Source organism: Cervus canadensis, chromosome 29 (assembly GCF_019320065.1).
Source record: "Cervus canadensis isolate Bull #8, Minnesota chromosome 29, ASM1932006v1, whole genome shotgun sequence".
Lineage (NCBI taxonomy): Eukaryota > Metazoa > Chordata > Mammalia > Artiodactyla > Cervidae > Cervus > Cervus canadensis.
This window is the reverse complement of record NC_057414.1, coordinates 15,930,934-15,949,657: the sequence shown is the minus strand read 5'-3', so window position 1 is coordinate 15,949,657 and position 18,724 is coordinate 15,930,934. Positions and strand designations below refer to the sequence as shown.

The 18,724-nt window shown below is 38.1% G+C and overlaps 1 protein-coding gene and 1 pseudogene across 1 annotated transcript; both read left to right on the top strand.

Annotated features, from left to right (window-relative positions):
• The first annotated feature begins 1,016 nt into the window (after positions 1 to 1,016).
• Positions 1,017 to 8,418, top strand: LOC122431451 (olfactory receptor 5D13-like). Its single transcript, XM_043452751.1, has 2 exons — positions 1,017 to 1,029; positions 7,463 to 8,418. Exons 1-2 carry the CDS (start codon positions 1,017 to 1,019, stop codon positions 8,416 to 8,418), a joined length of 969 nt encoding a protein of 322 aa, XP_043308686.1.
• A 7,956-nt stretch (positions 8,419 to 16,374) lies between these two features.
• On the top strand, positions 16,375 to 17,323 carry LOC122431450 (annotated as a pseudogene).
• Positions 17,324 to 18,724: the final 1,401 nt, after the last annotated feature.

Below are 18,724 nucleotides of genomic sequence, written 5' to 3'. Positions count from 1 at the left end.
CTCCGCGGTCCCAGCCTGTGTCTGCACGCGCAGGTTGGGTGCTCCTTGTGTCTGTTCTGAGGGAGCTGTGACCCTCCCAGCGGATGTCAACCATCCAGAATCTCAGGAAGTCTTTGGTTAGAAACTGGAAGCCTGTTTGCAGTTTGGTAGGGAATGCTTCTCTGGGGCTGAGTTTTCCCTTTTCCCCTCCCCCCTACCTCCTGCCTCTGGTGGGGGATGCGCTGGTCCGCAGCCGGCTAGCTCTTCTCTGGAATCGCTCAGTCCTTCCTTTGTTCTACGAATGGGACAGGAGTGTGTTAGGTTAGTGCTTTTTGCAGGTTAATTTTCTCTCTCTCTCTCTTGCTATCCCACAGTTTCAGTTGCTATCTCTCGTTAGCTCCCTCAGATTGCCCTCAGGGCATTTGGGTCCGGCCGTTACCCTAAGCAATGCTGCTCGCTCCTCTCTGTTCAGCCCCCACTTGCTGGTGGCGGATACGAGCATCTAGGGTACTTTTCTGCTGGGAGTTGCTTTTAGGCTTGTAACCTGTGGGTTTTATTTATTTTTCCTCCCAGTTAGGTTGCCCTCTGAGATTCAAAAACTTCCCCCAGACCCACCAGTGAGAGGGTTTCCTGGTGTTTGGAAACTTCCTCTATTACAACTCCCTTCCCGGGACGGGTCTCCATCCCTAGCTCTTTTGTCTCTCTTTTTATCTTTTATATTTTGTCCTACCTCCTTTTGAAGACAATGGGCTGCTTTTCTGGGCATGTGATGTCCTCTGGTAGCAATCAGAAGTTGTTTCATGGAGTTTGCTCAGCGTTCAAATGTTCTTTTGATGAATTTGTAGGGGAGAAAGTGGTCTCCCCATCCTATTCCTCCACCATCTTAGCTCCTCCCTTTGTGTTGGAAGAAGGTGTTTGCTATGACCAGTGTGTTCTCTTGGCAGAACTCTATTATCCTTTGCCCTGCTTCATTCTGTACTCCTGGGTCAATTACTGTATGCCAAGCAATTATTGTACGCCAACCAATTACTCCCGTAATGGCTATTACAGGTGTGCTTATTCACTCAGTTGCGTCTGACTCTTTGTGACCCCAGAGACTGTAGCCCACCAGGACCCTTTGTCCACAGTATTCTCTAGGCAAGAATACTTGAGTGGGTTGCAATGCCCTCCTTCAGGGATTGTTCCTCACCCAGGGATTGGACCCATTTCTTCCACCTTGCAGCCTGACAATAAAGTTGTCTATTTGAGCCACCAGAGAATCTGTTGGGGAAGAGACCCTAAAGCTCCTGTGATTTTGTAGTATCTGTTTATGTGAAGAAAAAAGTGTTCAAACCCTTACTTCACATACTTTTTCTGGCCCAGGAAAATAAAATTGTTGTGTCTAGCTTACTTCTTTGTGGACTGTGTATATTGGGTTGGCCAAAAAGTTTGTTCTGGTTTTTCTGTAACATGTTATGGAAAAACTGGAATGAACTTTTATGTCCAGCCCAACATTATTAGGAAATTGTAAGTTTGCATTCACTAATTAGCTGCTATTTAGTTAATATATATATATATATATGTTAAAAATATTGCTTACTACCTCCAAAACTACCCCTCAACCTGGACCCAACACTGACAGTCACAGATACTAAAAGCAAAGTCTGGCAAATGTAGCAAAATGATGCAAAGTGGGGATACTGAGAGCTAGTTATTACATTTACACTTTTTCAGTTCAGAATTGATAGTATGTTGGCATAAAGCAGAGCTGGTTGTAGTGTTGGAGATACAATAAAATGGGACTACTAATGTGAATGATGACACTTTAAAATTAAATTATATAATTTTTAATTAAAAATATGTTGCAAAGATATTTCATAGTTTTCATCACACCTCACTGTACATTGTTCGTAGAAATGCAAAATGTTGCAGCTCCTGTGGGAAATGGTATAGAGATTCTTTATTAAGTTGACAATTGAATTGTACATGATCCAGAAATCCTGCTTATGGGTATTATCCTAAAAATTTGAGGTCAGGCTTTCAAAAATATGTTAGCATTCCACCCTTCACTGTAGAACCATTCACAATAGCCAGGGTGTAGAAACAACTGAAATGTCTATGGGCAGATAGTTGGATAAAAATGTGGTGCATATGTAAACAATGTAATACAATCTGACATTTAAAAAGGTGGAAATTGTGTAATATGTGACTACATGGATGAAACGAGGACATTATGCTAAATGAAAATGTCAGTCATAGAAAGGCAAATACTGCAGGATTTCACTTATATGATATACCAGAATCAAGGATTGGAATAATAGTTACCAGAGGTTAGAGGAGAGGGAAGCAGGGATTTACAAATTAATGGTCAAGAGGTTTCAGTTTAGCAAGTCACACACAGTTGTACTGTACAAAATTATATGTGTAGTCAACAATACTGTTCAGTTCAGTTCAGTTCAGTCACTCAGTCGTGTCCGACTCTTTGCGACCCCATGAATCGCAGCACGCCAGGACTCCCTGTCCATCACAAACTCCCGGAGTTTTCTCAAACACATGTCCATAGAGCCGGTGATGCCATCCAGCCATCTCATCCTCTGTCATCCCCTTCTCCTCCTGCCCACAATCCCTCCAGCATCAGGATCTTTTCCAATAAGTCAACTCTTCACATGAGGTGGCCAAAGTACTGGAGTTTCAGCTTCAGCATCAGTCCTTCCAATGAACACCCAGGACTGACCTGCTTTAGGATGGACTGATTGGATCTCCTTGCAGTCCAAGGGACTCTCAAGAGTCTTCTCCAACACCACAGGTCAAAAGCATCAATTCTTTGGTGCTCAGCTTTCTTCATAGTCCAACTCTCACATCCATACATGACCACTGGAAAAACCATAGCCTTGACTAGATGGTCTTTTGTTGGCAAAGTAATGTCTCTGCTTTTTAATATGCTGTCTAGGTTGGTCATAACTGTCCTTCCAAGGAGTAAGTGTCTTTTAATTTCATGGCTGCAATCACCATCTGCAGTGATTTTGGAGCCCCCAAAAATAAAGTCTGACACTGTTTCCACTGTTTCCCCATCTATTTCCCATGAAGTGATGGGACCAGATGCCATGATCTCAGTTTTCTGAATGTTGAGCTTTAAGCCAATTTTTTTCACTCTCCTCTTTCACTTTCATCAAGAGGCTTTTTAGCTCTTCTTCACTTTCTGCCATAAGGGTGGTGTCATCTGCATAGCTGAGATTATTGATATTTCTCCCAGCAATCTTGATTCTAGCTTGTGCTTCATCTAGCCCAGCGTTTCTCATGATGTACTCTTCGTATAAGTTAAATAATCAGGGTGACAATATATAGCCTTGAAGTACTCCTTTTCCTATTTGGAACCAGTCTGTTGTTCCATGTCCAATTCTAACTGTTGTTTCCTGACCTGTACTGTACTGTACACTTAAAATATCTTAAGAGGGTAGATCTTATATTGTGTTCTTACCACAGTAAAATAAAATTTAAGAAAGAATTAATGGTACTTTATTATGACTAAAATTTAAATTTTATTTGGATTCCATCCAGTTTGTTTTTTCCCACTAATACACTCTTTTCTTTCTGAGATGTAATCTGGGGTACCATATTGAATTAGTTTTCACACCTCCTCAGTATCCTCTGGTCTGAAAGACTCTTGCACTCCTTTCTTGTTTTGTTCTTGACTTTGACAATTCTAAGTAATATTGATGAGGTATCCTGAAGAATGTTTTCAGATATGGGTTTACCTAATGATTCTTTCACATTAAACTGGGATTGTAGATTTTTGGTATGGTTTTATCACAGAGGTGAAGCTTTTCTCGTGAAATCATATCAGGGGTGAATTATACCCACATTACATCATTGGAGAAGACCACCTTTATCTTTTGCTTAATGCAGAGCTGGCCAAGTTTCTCTACTCTAAACTTGAAAACTGGATTTGAAATGTAGTTAATAACAATTATTTCCATATTTTTTCATATTTCAAAGTCTATATTTCATGTTTATTTGATGAATACCTATTATTTCAAAAGTTCAATGTCAAAACAGTAATTAATGGGATAGATGTGGTGGTGTAATTATCTTTAATGACTTAGAAGAAAACACATCTACTAAAATGACACAAGAAACAGTGTTTTGACTAATTACATGGTTTGTGGTCCACTGAGTAATACTCAGTGGCTGACTTTATTTTTCTGGGCTCAAAAATCACTGCAGATGGTGATTTCAGCCATGAAATTAAAAGATGCTTACTCCTTGGAAGGAAAGTTATGACCAACCTAGACAACATATTAAAAAGCAGAGACATTACTTTGCCAACAAAGGTCCATCTAGTCAAGGCTATGGTTTTTCCAGTGGTCATGTATGGATGTGAGAGCTGGACTATAAATAAAGCTGAGCACCAAAGAATTGATGCTTTTGACCTGTGGTGTTGGAGAAGACTCTTGAGAGTCCCTTGGACTGCAAGGAGATCCAGCCAGTCCATCCTGAGGGAGATCAGTCCTGGGTGTTCATTGGAAGGACTGATGTTGAAGCTGAAACTCCAATACTTTGCCTACCTGAGGCAAAGAGCTGACTCATTTGAAAAGACCCTGATGCTGGGAAAGACTGAGGGCAGGAGGAGAATGGGACGACAGAGGATGTGATGGTTGGACGGCATCACTGACTCAATGGACATGGGTTTGGGTAGACTCTGGGAGTTGGTTAAGGACAGGGAGGCTTGGCGTGCTGCGATTCATGGTGTCGCAAAGAGTTGGACACGACTGAGCAACTGAACTGAACTGAACTGAGTAATACTCCAATTACAGTTCTGTGTACTTCATATCTTCATGGTCATGGGGAGGGGGGTGGATATAAGACCCAGGGTTTGGCAGAATTTAGACTGTGAATTCAGCTTTTTAATTTTTCTTTGTATTTTTTGATACCTCTAAAGTCCCTAGAAATAAAATGCCATTTTTTGGCATGATCATTGAAATATATTACCATTTTTTGCTAGCCTAAAGTTTTGTTGTTGTTGTTGTTGTGGTTTAATATCTTAAAGAATGTTTGAATACTGAGAAGAAACATGCCTGAGATTCATTAATCCTAAAAAGAAATTCTCAGTAAATTAATCAAGAACATCTGGTTTAAGGTCAGTTTATATTATTTTTGGGCTTCCCTGGTGGCTCAGATGGTAAAGCGTCTGCCCACAATGCGGGACACCCGGGTTCGGTCCCTGGGTTGGGAAGGTCCCCTGGAGAAGGAAATGGCAACCCATTCCAGTATTCTTGCCTGGAGAATCCCATGGACAGAGGACCCTGACAGGCTACAGTCTATGGGGTCACAAAGAGTCAGACACGACTGAGCGACTTCACTTATGTTACTTTCTGTATCTTTCAAATGACGTGGAAAAGATGGAGCTACAGCTCATGTAGATTATTCCACAAACTACAGAGGATCCCTTTCTATGATCAGAGACATTTCAATTTGCACTAATATGGCACGAAGTGTTTTTGACAATTAAGATTTGCATTACTGAAACTGGCAGCAATGAGCAATAGGGAAATTGCAAAAATACACCGAATTTTGTAATTCCATAAAGCTAGTTCCAATTTGAGTACAAAACTACCATTAATCCACTGATTTTCTCCGAAATTATTTAAAATTGCTAAGGTTGAACACCAAATCAATTTTTCAGTCTCTTTTGTTATTGATGTGAGTATTGCATCAATAAACTAAAACAGTGATTCCAGTCTTCCTAATATACCAAGGTGTTGCTAATATTTTCAAATGTTAAAGGAAAGCCATTTATTAAAACAGTCTGAACAATAATGGATATTTACAATGTATCTGCCCAGTCCCACTTGCTATTGGAAAAAAAATATTCTGATGACACATTATTTATATCTAGGGTTGTTTATAGTGACTATTAAGCAGAATTTCGTGGAGCTGAGTCTGTAGCCTGATACTTGATCCAGACAAAACTAAGATGAAACGAACCGTCCATCTAATTTTACTGAAGTTTTATGTCTGTGTCTCATGGCCATTCATTTTAAGGCTTTGCAGCTCTTGCTTCTCCATCTTGTCCAAGTTTGCCTCATCTTAGCAGAGGTTTACTCATTGGTAGAGAAAATATGTAATTTTCATTGTCTTTGAATGAATTTTGCATAAAATTATTGTTGGTAAATATATCTTTCTGTTTCTCATATTTAACCATATATTGGTGGCTGAGACGGTAAAGAGTCTGTCTGCAGTAAATCTGGGTTTGATCTCTGAGTTGGGAAGATCCCTTGGAGAAGGGAATGGCAATCCACTCCAGTATTCTTACCTGGAGAATCACATGGGCAGAGAAACCCGGTGGGCTACAATCCGTGGTTTTGCAAAGAGTCAGACATGAGAGAGCAATTAACACTCATTTATAATTTTATATATATATCACAAAGGTTTAGCTGCTAAGTCATACTGGAGTGGGTTGTCATCTCCTTCTCCAGGGGATCTTCCTGACCTAGGGATTGAACTCAGGCCTCCTGCATTGCAGGTGGTCTCCTGCATTGCAGGTGGATTATTTACTGACTCAGCCACCAGAGAGGCCCACAGCAATACTGGGGTGGGTTGCCATTTCCTTCTCCAGGGAATCTTCCCCACTCAGGAATCGAATCTGTGCCTCCTACACTGAAGGTGGATTCTTACCATCAAGCCACTGTGGAAGCCTTTTATATTAAAATAGATGATCTAAAATCATATTTACAAATAATTAATATAAATTAATTAGCTTCAATTAATGAACGAATCAATGTTAAGCAAAATGTCAATATAAAAAAACCAAAAATTACCCCAGGAGGCAGTATAACCTTAATGGAGGTTTTGATGGAAGGTACATGATTATTTCATGAATAAGATTCTATAATTAATTTAAGCACCAGATAGAAGGCATGAACTAGTTACAACTTAAGATTTATGCCAATTCACAAACTTTATGGGTGCTTAATTCTTTAATATGACTAGAATAAAAAAATTATACTAAGATTTATATGGCACCTTTTACATATCATGTGATCTCCTTGATCTTTAGTGTAACTGTTCAAACCATAACAAATTACTCTGCTTCGTTTTGGTGTCTCAAAATTTTGAGATTTACAATTTCTTTTGTGTTCCAAATTTATATTTTAGTTGTATATTAAAAATACTAAGTAAGAGTTAAATTTTAAATGATAGCATGAATAGTCTGTATTTTAGTGGTTCTCATAAGTTATCATGCATCAGAAATCATCTGAAGGGTTGGATAAATCACAAATTGTGGGCTCCATTCCAGAGTTTTTTATTCAGGAAGTTGGAGATGGGGCTTTAGAATTTTCATCCCTAACATATTCTTAGGTGTCCCTGCTGCTGCTGGTTTGAGGACCATACCTGGTGAATAGATACAAACTCCCCAGAGACATATGAAGCTTCTGCCTTCTCTGTTTCTCTTTTCTATTCATTTCTATTTTTCAGGAATAATGTTTGGTCCTTTGTTCAACAGGAATCATTCTGCTATCAGAAGGAAATCAGAGTATCATACCCACATTTATTCTCCTGCGTTTTTCAGAATATCCAGAACTCCAGGTCCCATTTTTCCTTATTTTCTTGTCTACCTACAGGATCACTGTGGTAGGGAATTTAGGCATGATCATAATCATCAAGATCAGTTCAAAACTCCACATGATCATGTACTTTTTTCTTAGTCACTTCTCCTTTGTCGATTTCTGTTTTTCTACTGTAGTTACACCCAAACTGTTGCAGAATTTGATTGTGGAGGACAGAACCATTTCTTTCTCTGGTTGCACTGTGCAATTTTGTTTTGCTCACCTATTTGGTGTAGCAGAAACATTCGTGTTAGCAGCAATGGCCTATGACCACTTTGTGGCAGTCTGCAGCCCCTTGCTCTATGCCCCTGCGATGTCTCCGAAGCGCTGTGTTCTCTTGGTGGCTGGCTCTTACTCATGGGATGTAGTGTGCTCCATGACACTCACATACTTTCTTCTTGCATTATCCTATTGCAAGTCTAGCACCATAAATAATTTTATCTGTGACCACTCTGTAATTGTTTCTGTCTCCTGCTCAGATCCCTATGTCAGTCAGATGTTATGTTCTATTATTGCCATATTCAATGAGGTGAGCAGCCTGGTGATTATTCTGATGTCCTATATATTCCTTTTTATCACTGTTATGAGGATGCCCTCTACAAGTGCACGCTGGAAAACCTTCTCCACCTGTGCTTCCCACCTGACAGCCATCAGCATCTTCCATGGAACCATCCATTTCCTTTACTGCATTCCTAATCCAAAAACTTCTTGGCTCACAGTTAAAGTGACTTCTGTGTTTTACACAATAGTGATTCCTATGCTGAACCCCTTGATCTACAGTTTGAGGAACAAAGAAGTAAAAAATACATTCACAAAATTAGTTTTCACAAAATCACTTTGTCATGCCACCTAATATTCTTAGATTCATTATTCTATTTCTGATAAAAGCTGATTTACTATACTACAGATTGTTCCATTCTTGTAGTGAAATTGATGACTCAAATCTTTTAATAAATAAACTTTTAGTTAATATACCTATGGCAGGACAACTTTTTATTGAGAGTTGATTATTGATTGTTTCATACATCAGTGCTTAGTAAAATAGCTGTAAACCACATGTAAACCAAAACAAACAGACTGTTTTTTGTAATATTTGTAAATTGATTTTTAGTGAATTCAAATTTATTAAAAGTTTATGGGTATAGGATGAAATAAGCTATTTTTTTTTTCTGCCTTAGCTAGTTGGCATGAACATCATAAGAAAGATGACTAAGGAGAAAGTTCAAGTTTCATGCAAAGAAGGCATAAAATGGTTTATGACTCTCTTTTCAAAACACAAGTCTGGGAAAATTAAAGACAGAAGGGCAACGTGGACTCCAAGAACTAATCAACTGAACACACAATAGCAATAAAACATGAATAACCAACCAACAACACAATTATGCTAATCATACAAAGACCAAATGTTGTCTTAAACTACGATGTTTAGGTACATATGACAGAAATCTAGAAAAGAAGACACCTGGAGTCAGCAGGGAGAAGAGAGCTTGATGAAATGTATTAGGTTTTGTTCCCACCTTGGCCCCTGGTAACCCTGTTTCTTTATTATTTTTTAGGGTTCAAACTTGTACTTTATGAGAACAATTAGGTACCATCAGTTAGAGTTTACAGCCCATGAAAAGCAATTTTACTTCATATGTTTTGCTATTGATAATAAAAATATCAACAATAGTAAGAGTAATTGTTAAACAAAGCTTTTCAGTGACTATTATTAATTAATTATTTTATTTTATTTTATTATTGGAGTACAATTGCTTTACAAATTCTTTACCATATATAGTATAATTTTATATGTGTGTTTCCAAAGAAAGGGCTTCCCTTGTGGCTCAGCTGGTAAAGAACCTGCCTGCAATGCTGGAGACCTGGGTTGATCCCTGCATTGGGAAAAACCCCTGGAGATGGGAAAGGCTACCCACTCCAATATTCTGGCCTGGAGAATTCCAAAGAGGCCTCAAATAGTTGGACATGGCTGAGCAACTTTCCCTTCCAAAGAAAAACTGATTCTCAGTTCATCAGATATGTGCATGTCAAACTTAAGTCCCTAGACTAGTAATCATACTCCAGAGCTGGCTTAAGCAGAGCTGGTTTCAGCATATTGTAGCTTATAATGAATCATTTGCTAATCATTGCATAATAAATGGTGGAAGTCAATTTCTATTCATGGAATGTATAGCCTGCTGACCAGGAAGCAAAATTAAAATATCATTCTACTTTCCCCATGTTCATATCCTTATTTTATTACAAAAACTTTTCCAGTAATCAAGGCAATAGGATATTAGACTAATAGGATACCAAAATGGACTCAAGTGTCTCTGGTCATTTAAATTTCAAAAATATCCGCTATTATAATTCAATAGAGAAATAATTTTCAATAAACAAGGCTGAGATAATTGAGTATCCACATGGAGGAATAAGCTTTTATTTTTACTTAATAGCATACACAACTGTTAACATGAATGAAATGAAATGAATCGCTCCTATTGTTCAGTCACTAATTTATGTCCAATTCTTTGCCACCCCATGGACTGCAGCTCACCAGGCTTCTCTAGCCTTCACCGTCTCCCAGAGTTTGCTCAAACTCATGTCCATTGAGTCAATGATGCTATTCAAACATCTCATCCTCTGTTGCCCCCTTCACCTGTCTTCAACGTTTCCCAGCATCAGGGTCTTTTCCAATGAGTTGGCTCTTCTTATCTGATGGCCAAAGTATTGGAGCTTTGGCTTCAACATCAGTCCTTCCAATGACTATTCATAGTTGATCTCCTTTGGGATTGACTAGTTTGATCCCCTTGCTGTCCAAGGGACTCTCAAGAGTCTTCTCTAGTACCACAATTCAAAAGTAACAGTTCTTCATCACTCAGCCTTCTTTATGGCCCAACCCTCACACCTGAATGTGACTACTGAAAACACCATAACTTTGACTATACAGACCTTTGTCAGCAAATTTATGTCTGTACTTTTTAATACACTCTCTAAGTTTGCCATGGCTTTCCTTCCAAGAAGTCATAAATGAATGAATCATAGATGTAGACATAAAAATTAAAACTAAAAAATTTAGCATAAAACAAAATATCTATTAATCTCAAAAATATACAAGCAACTCCTGCAGCTCAATTCCAGAAAAATAAATGACCCAATCAAAAAATGGGCCAAAGAACTAAACAGACATTTCTCCAAGGAAGACATACAGATGGCTAACAAACACATGAAAAGATGCTCAACATCACTCATTATTAGAGAAATGCAAATCAAAACCACAATGAGGTACCATTACACGCCAGTCAGGATGGCTGCTATCCAAAAGTCTGCAAGCAATAAATGCTGGAGAGGGTGTGGAGAAAAGGGAACCCTCTTACACTGTTGGTGGGAATGCAAACTAGTACAGCCACTATGGAAAACAGTGTGGAGATTCCTTAAAAAACTGGAAATAGAACTGCCATATGACCCAGCAATACCACTTCTGGGCATACACACTGAGGAAACCAGATCTGAAAGAGACACGTGCACCCCAATGTTCATCGCAGCACTGTTTATAATAGCCAGGACATGGAAGCAACCTAGATGCCCATCAGCAGATGAATGGATAAGGAAGCTGTGGTACATATATACCATGGAATATTACTCAGCTGTTAAAAAGAATTCATTTGAACCAGTCCTAATGAGATGGATGAAACTGGAGCCCCTTATACAGAGTGAAGTAAGCCAGAAAGATAAAGAACATTACAGCATACTAACACATATATATGGAATTTAGAAAGATGGTAACGATAACCCTATATGCAAAACAGAAAAAGAGACACAGAAATACAGAACAGACTTTTGAACTCTGTGGGAGAAGGTGAGGGTGGGATGTTTCAAAAGAACAGCATGTATACTATCTATGGTGAAACAGATCACCAGCCCAGGTGGGATGCATGAGACAAGTGCTCGGGCCTGGTGCACTGGGAAGACCCAGAGGAATCGGGTGGAGAGGGAGGTGGGAGGGGGGATCAGGATGGGGAATACGTGTAAATCTATGGCTGATTCATATCAATGTATGACAAAACCCACTGAAATGTTGCAAAGTAGTTAGCCTCCAACTAATAAAAAAATAAAAATAAATAAAAATAAAAATAATTTTTTAAAAAATTTTAAAAAAAAATCTTTCAAAACTTGGGGTAAGAATTTTTTGAATGAACATAAAAATGATGGATCTTTAAAAAACAATAAAAGGAATTTAATTACTATTAAAATATTTGATAAAAGTTTCTTAAGCATAAATGACACCTTTAATAAAATGAAAATATAAGCTACAGATTGTGAGTAAATATTTGCAAAACTTATATTTGATAAATTATTTGTATGTAAAACATACAGAGAAGTCTTCATAGTCAAAACAAGAAGAAAAGAAAAACTACTTAAAGGTTTGATGAACTATCTGAGCACACATTTGACAAAACAAAGCACACAAACCATCTATAAACACATGAATAAATACTAAGCATCATTAGTCATCAGTGACATTCTTATTAAAGTTACAACTTATACCACAAGGAGAAACTACTGTACCCTATTTAGAGTAGCTAAAATGAATAAGAGTTTCAAATCTTGGTGAAAATGTGGAACAAGTTGAACGCTTATGCATTTCAAAAAAAGAATATAAGGTTAAATAACTTTGAAAATAGTTTAGCAGTATCTTATAAAGTTATGCAAACACTTCCCAGACTATTATGCTACAGAAACTGTGATAGCAGCTTAAGTCTCTAAGTTGGTGGCAATTTGTTGTGCAGCACGGAAAACTAATATCCAACAAGGTTGCTAACTCTGGGTGACTAGAGTGTAGATATTGGCTCCAAAGCTAGTCCAGAGTACAGAGGTGTCAGCAATGGGGGGAAGATGCATTGTGGACCTCAAGCCTATCTCAGTGAAAGAATAGCCATAATGACTTGTGGGATTTTGGATCAACATCAAGCTATGTACAATAATTCTGTGCCTGGTGGGAAACAGCCTCTGGTGTGTTATGGCTTCCTGGTAGAGTCTGGAGCCTAGGGAAAACATTTCTTGTTGTTGTTTAGTCACTAAGTTATGTCCAAATCTTTTGCAAATACATGGATAGCAGCCCACCAGGCTCCTCTGTCCCGTGTATTTCCCAGGCAAGAATACTGGAGTGAGTAGCCATTTCCTTCTCTGGGGTTTCTCCCCGACCCCAGGGATAGAACCTACATCTCCTGCATTGCAGGCAACTTCTTTTTTATCCCTGAGCCAAAAGTCAGTGAATATAATTGTGTGATATTTCAGTGTAGTGAAATCAGTGGATTGATTGACACTCAGAGGTTTTAGAGACTTAAACATTCACCATTCATCACCAAGATGCATTCACCATTTTTAAGAGATTATGTTATTTAATTGTATTACTATAAGCTTGGAAGTATGTATAGCTCATATTTAGAAGGAAACACAATTTAGTTTCAATAAAGAACATCATTGTTTCTGCAGACTATAGTATTCATTTAGGTTAGGCAATAAAACCAGAGACCAAGTTATGTTGTTCATACATCTCAAAACACAGGGCACTTCACATACAGAATGGGACAGAAAAATCATACAGTAAATATATATAATAGCAGTCATTAATATCTCTGAAAGATTAGCTTATTTATCTTTCATTTTGGGTTTTACTGTAGTCACCATGTTTTCTTATTCAGTTCATGTTTTTTCCTATAATTATTTCTTAAAGAAATCCATGAAAGAGTCTATTGAGTCACTATCTCCAGTGATTTAGAAGAAATTGCCTTCTTGCAAATTGCCACATAGAAAAGCATTCAAGCTAATTTCTGGATGTGGGATATAAAAAGAAATAGCTCAAGAAAGGCTCTCTGGGGTCTAAATCCCTAGGTCATGGAAGCATACATAAGCCCTACATTTTGTTCATAGGACTCAGATTCAGCTTCCAAATCTCTCTCTCTTTCTCTCTCCCTCTGTCTCTTCCTTTCTCTGAGTTTTTCTGGATATTAAGAAAGAATTATATTCCAGTCCCATTAAATTTTTGTGGGCTCCTGCTACATTGACCAACTCCTTAATATTTTACATGATATTTGAATTCAGAGTGGGAGCTCCCCTGGAGACAATTAGTAGTAGAAACAGGATCTTCAGGTGAGTTGGTTTCAGGTGGGATTTTCTATCATGTTTCTTTTCTCTCCTTTGGGGAACTCTGAGATCCTGAAACCTCTAAAGCAGTGGACACTGTTTGTCAGTCTTTGTGTGGTGATGTCTCCTGAGTCCATTTTCCTGAAGACTGAGCTTTGATCTCCTCCCCCTTCACTGGGGTATCATCCTGATTTTTGCTCTGAGGATATCCACATTGTGCTTAGCAGAATAATCACAATGAAATTTTTAAAAATATTATAATGCCTGATAATTCCTCAACACCTCAAAATTGAGTTAAAAGAAGGTAAGAATCATATGTATATAATAATAATGAACACCATAATATACAATTCCATTTTTCTGACAGTAATGTCCACCAGCATGTCAAGGGTGTAGGAAATATGGTTGAAGTAAAAAGGAAAAGTGTCCTTATGATAGCAATTTTCATGAAATGTTTTTTATATTGTTCAAGTGCTGCATCAATATGTAAGAAAAAGAGGAAATTACAAGCATTATATTCTGAGAATACTGACTTAATTAAAGAAGGTTGAAAATTGAAGAATATAGTTAGGATAAGGCTTTATGTAAAACTGAGCAGAGAAATTTAGACTTGATAAATTAGTTAATAAGGAGAAATTAAAGTTTTTAAGAGTCAGAAACTGTCATAACAGATACAGTAATCAAGAAAAGAAGAAATTAATTTTCTCACAGTGCAGGGTAGCACCACTACAGGGAAGTTGGCTGAGCCTAGGTGATCCATGAGATTAAAATTGGATGATTAGTAAGAGTCAGATAATAAAGAGAAAACAAAGGGTAAACAGAGACAATTTATTGAAGGACAGTGATTGATGAATTAACATGAACAGGGCCAAGAGGAAATTCAGAAAAAAAAAAAAAGTTGAGCTATTCTTCGACATCACAAATTGTTTCTGCATTTTTGTTACTGCCAACTTTGGACCTTGACCTGTTTCTTAGATTGTTTAAAATAATATGTGTTTAAAAATAATACCAATTATTCAGAGTATTAATAATTAAAAGAGATGAAGGTGGGAAAACCTATCTATTTTGAACTCCACAACTGTCAGACTTTGTGCTAATTATATTAATGTCATTTTCTAACTTAATACTTATACATCTATAAAATATATATTATCATGTCACTATTACTGATAAAGAAGTTGAGACTCATAAAATCTGAGTGATTCACTAAAGATCATACAGTAAATGCCAAAGCTTGCAACTGAATTTAAATCTATGTTTCCAACTCCTTGCTTCTTTCATTGAGCTAGTCTGTCTGTCACTAACTCTTCTCCACTCCCCACCCATTCCCTTTTCTGCATATAGGAAATATATTTTTTGAGTGTCAAAAGTACCACAAAGCTATTCAAGAAATAATGAATTATTTCTCCCTTCACATGGTCAGACAAAACTAAAATTGCATCCGTGTTTATGAGAGTTGAACTAATAGTCCCTTTATTAATCTGAATATTTCAGATGTGTGCTTGTTATTGGTTAACTTATTTTAAAATATTTGCTAAATAAATATACTTCTGTTGCTATAAACTGCTTACCAGTACAAGATGCTTTTGCTTTCTCAAAATAATGTATACAAATAATTGTATAACTCAAAGCAAGATTATCACCTGTTTTTTATTTTATTTTATTTTATTTTTTCACCTGTGGTTTTAATCAAACTCAATATTCCTGTCACCAGAAGTTTTGTGGGTCATAATGTAACCTTGTGTTTATTACTGTATTTTCTGATTTTCTTGAGAAACAGTATAGAATATGGAAGAGTTGAGCAAAATATATTTTAAGTTACTCTATAATTCAGATATTCTATAAGCATTTAATGCTATAATATTCCTAATAAATGTATTGGATTGAAAATATTGATAGCAAGTTAAGAGATATTGATCAAAGAATTTAAAAGACTATACTGAGAGCATCAGTGGCACTATGTGAGACAAATGATAAACAGTGAGATAGGAAAGAAAACAAAAGTGAGGGCGCCACAAATTATAACACAACTCCATTACTTTACTGGGTTGCTGCATTGAACACAAAGCCAATAATCTTAGCATCAGACTGGAATCACTGGAAAACTTGAAGATAGAGCTTTATTTCTCTCAATGTCCATTTATGTTTTTCAAAATGTGAAAATTCTTGTGGTGACTCATGACCTCTGCCTTTTCGATGATCTTCAGTTTGAACATAATGATAGAAGTACAACTGCCTCTAAAAACATTACTCCTCCTGCTTTTTAAAATAAATTTGAGTGCTATGTTTTCATTTATTGCTATGTTACTCCCATTAAATGGCACAGACCTTCAGAATGATGGAACTGTGAAAAACATATTTTTCTATGACACTATAGAAAATATTTCTCTCTGACTCTAAACTAAATTCAATTTCTGTCACTCATGGTCACTTCAAATCTAACTCATCACCAGCAGGCTGTGTTAATTCAAACAAGTTTCTTAGCTCATATATGCTTCCATTTCCTTTTGTAAAACATGAGACTGCTTGTTTTGAAATTCATGTCTTATTTAGTGGTCAAAACTAATGTAGCAATATTTTAACACAATGTCTGACACACAATAAATATCATATCCATGGACTGTCATCATTATCATTGTTATCATTTTATTATCACTATTTTAGATTTTCTCCAACAACAATTATGTGGTTTGCTGAAGGAAATGAGACTGCCAGAGCCACGTTCACCCTTGGGCGTCTTGGGTGTCTCAGAATATCCCGACCTCCAGGTTCCCTTGTTCCTGATTTTCCTCACCATCTATGCCGTCACCGTGGTGGGGAACCTGGGCATGATCACCATCATCAGGATCAGTCCCAAACTCCACATCCCCATGTGCTTTTTTCTCAGTCACTTGTCATTTGTTGATTTCTTCTATTCCACCACAGTTACACCCAAACTCTTGGAGAATTTGGTTGTGGAAGACAGAACCATCTCTTTCATGGGATGCATCATGCAATTCTTCTCGGCTTGTATGTTTTCAGTGGCAGAGGCATTCATGTTGACAGCGATGGCCTATCACCAATTTGTGGCCATTTGTAAGCCTCCACTCTACACAGTGGTCATGTCCCCAAAGCTCTGTGCATCGTTAGTGGCCTGTCCCTACATGTGGGGTGTAGTCTCTTCCCTGACACTCACCTATTTTCTCCAGACGTTATCCTTCTGTGGGTCTAACATCATAAATAATTTCCTCTGTGAGCACTCTGTCATTGTCTCCGTCTCCTGCTCTGATCCCTTCATCAGCCAAGTGCTCTGTTTTGCCATCGCCATATTCAATTACCAGCAGCCTGGTAATTATCCTCACTACTTATATTTCCATTTTTGTCACTATCATAAACATGCCCTCTCCTGGGATTCACCAAAAACCTTCTCTACTTGTGCCTCCCATCTGACTGCCATCGCCACATTCCATGGGACTGTCCTGTTCCTTTATTGTGTACCCAGCTCCAAAAACTCATGGCTCATGGTCAAAGTAGGTTCTGTATTTTATACAGTGGTGAGTCCCATGCTGAACCCTCTGATCTATAGCCTCAGGAACAAAGATGTGAAAGAGAGTGTCAGGAAATTAATTAATCACTTAATACAATTTGGTTGAAGATCTGTATGTCCCAAAGAAATTTTATCTATTACATAGTGTTGATTAAATCTTCTTGTAGACATGATGACTCAAATTATGTAGTCAATTCATTAGATCATAAACGTAAAGTCATAAATTGGCTTTTTGATCTTTTAGTTTCTGTTCAGTTCAATGTCAAATAAAATAACTGTATATCGTGTGTAAAATGATGTGTGTTGTGGGTGTATGAAAAGTGAAAATGTGGGTTGTTCAGTCACGTCTGACTCTATGCCATCCCATGGACTATAGCCTGCCAGGTTCCTCTGTCCATGGAACTCTTCAGAAAAGAATAATGGAGTGGGTAGCCATTGCCTTCTCCAGGGGATCTTCCTGACCCAGGGTTTGAACCTGGGTTTTGTAAGGTACAGTTTCGGCGAGGCAGAAAAGGAAAGACGACCTCAACAGAAGTAGGTTACCTTTATTCAGGCAAGGAGGGGGGACAGTCGGCCTAATGACCAGGCTGAGCGCCAAAAGGGATCAGGGAGGCTTCATACTTATAGGGAGGTTTGTGGAAGCAATAAGGGAAACGTCAATCAAGTGGGATATTTTGAGTATTCTTTTGTTGAGATGACACTTGTAGTTGGGCAGGGGGTGATAAGTCTTCTGGGCGGGTGTAGGGGGTGGTAGGTTTCTGGACAGGGGGTGATAAGTCCCAGATAGATGCAGCTGGCCTGGAGCATCAGGATGGAACTAAAGTTATGCTTTGTTTTCTCCGAAGTTAGATGATTCAGCAAGGGGCCTTTGAGACTGTTGTTCTCTTTTCTAGGCCCAAAAGACTCCTTCATTTCAGACCCTGAAATCATAAGAAAAAGGGAAAAAGGGCGCCGTATCTCTCTGGCTACTTCTTGTTGGATAGGGGCGACGGTTTTGGGTCTGGAATGGAGGATCGTCCTAGGGCCCACAGTCTCCTTTTTCTGAGCTTGAGGTGAGGCTCTCGAGAAGAAGAATGGTCTTGACCTGATCTCGAGAGATGGCCCGAATCCGTTCTTGGAGAAACCTTTGAAAGAGATTAAAGAGACAGGGTCCAAATAAGAGGAATAGAATGATAAGTACCAATGGTCCCAGGAAAGGGAGCAACCAAGGGAGTATCTGTTGGAACAGGTTTTGGGGAATGTAAAGGTTTTGTAACTCTTTTTTGCGGCGTTCAATTCTGTCTCTAAGTTCTTTGACTCGGCCCTGGACTATGCCTGTTTTATTAACAAAATAGCAGCAGTCTTCTCCTAGGAAAAGGCAGGTCCCCCCCTTTTCTGCGGTGAGAAGGTCTAGGGCTCTCCTATTTTGTAGGGCCACAGAAGCTAATGAGTTAATTTGTTTTTGGATTGAAACGAAGGACTCTATTACCTGCTCCATGTCTTCATTAAGTTCTTGGGACAGCTTGTA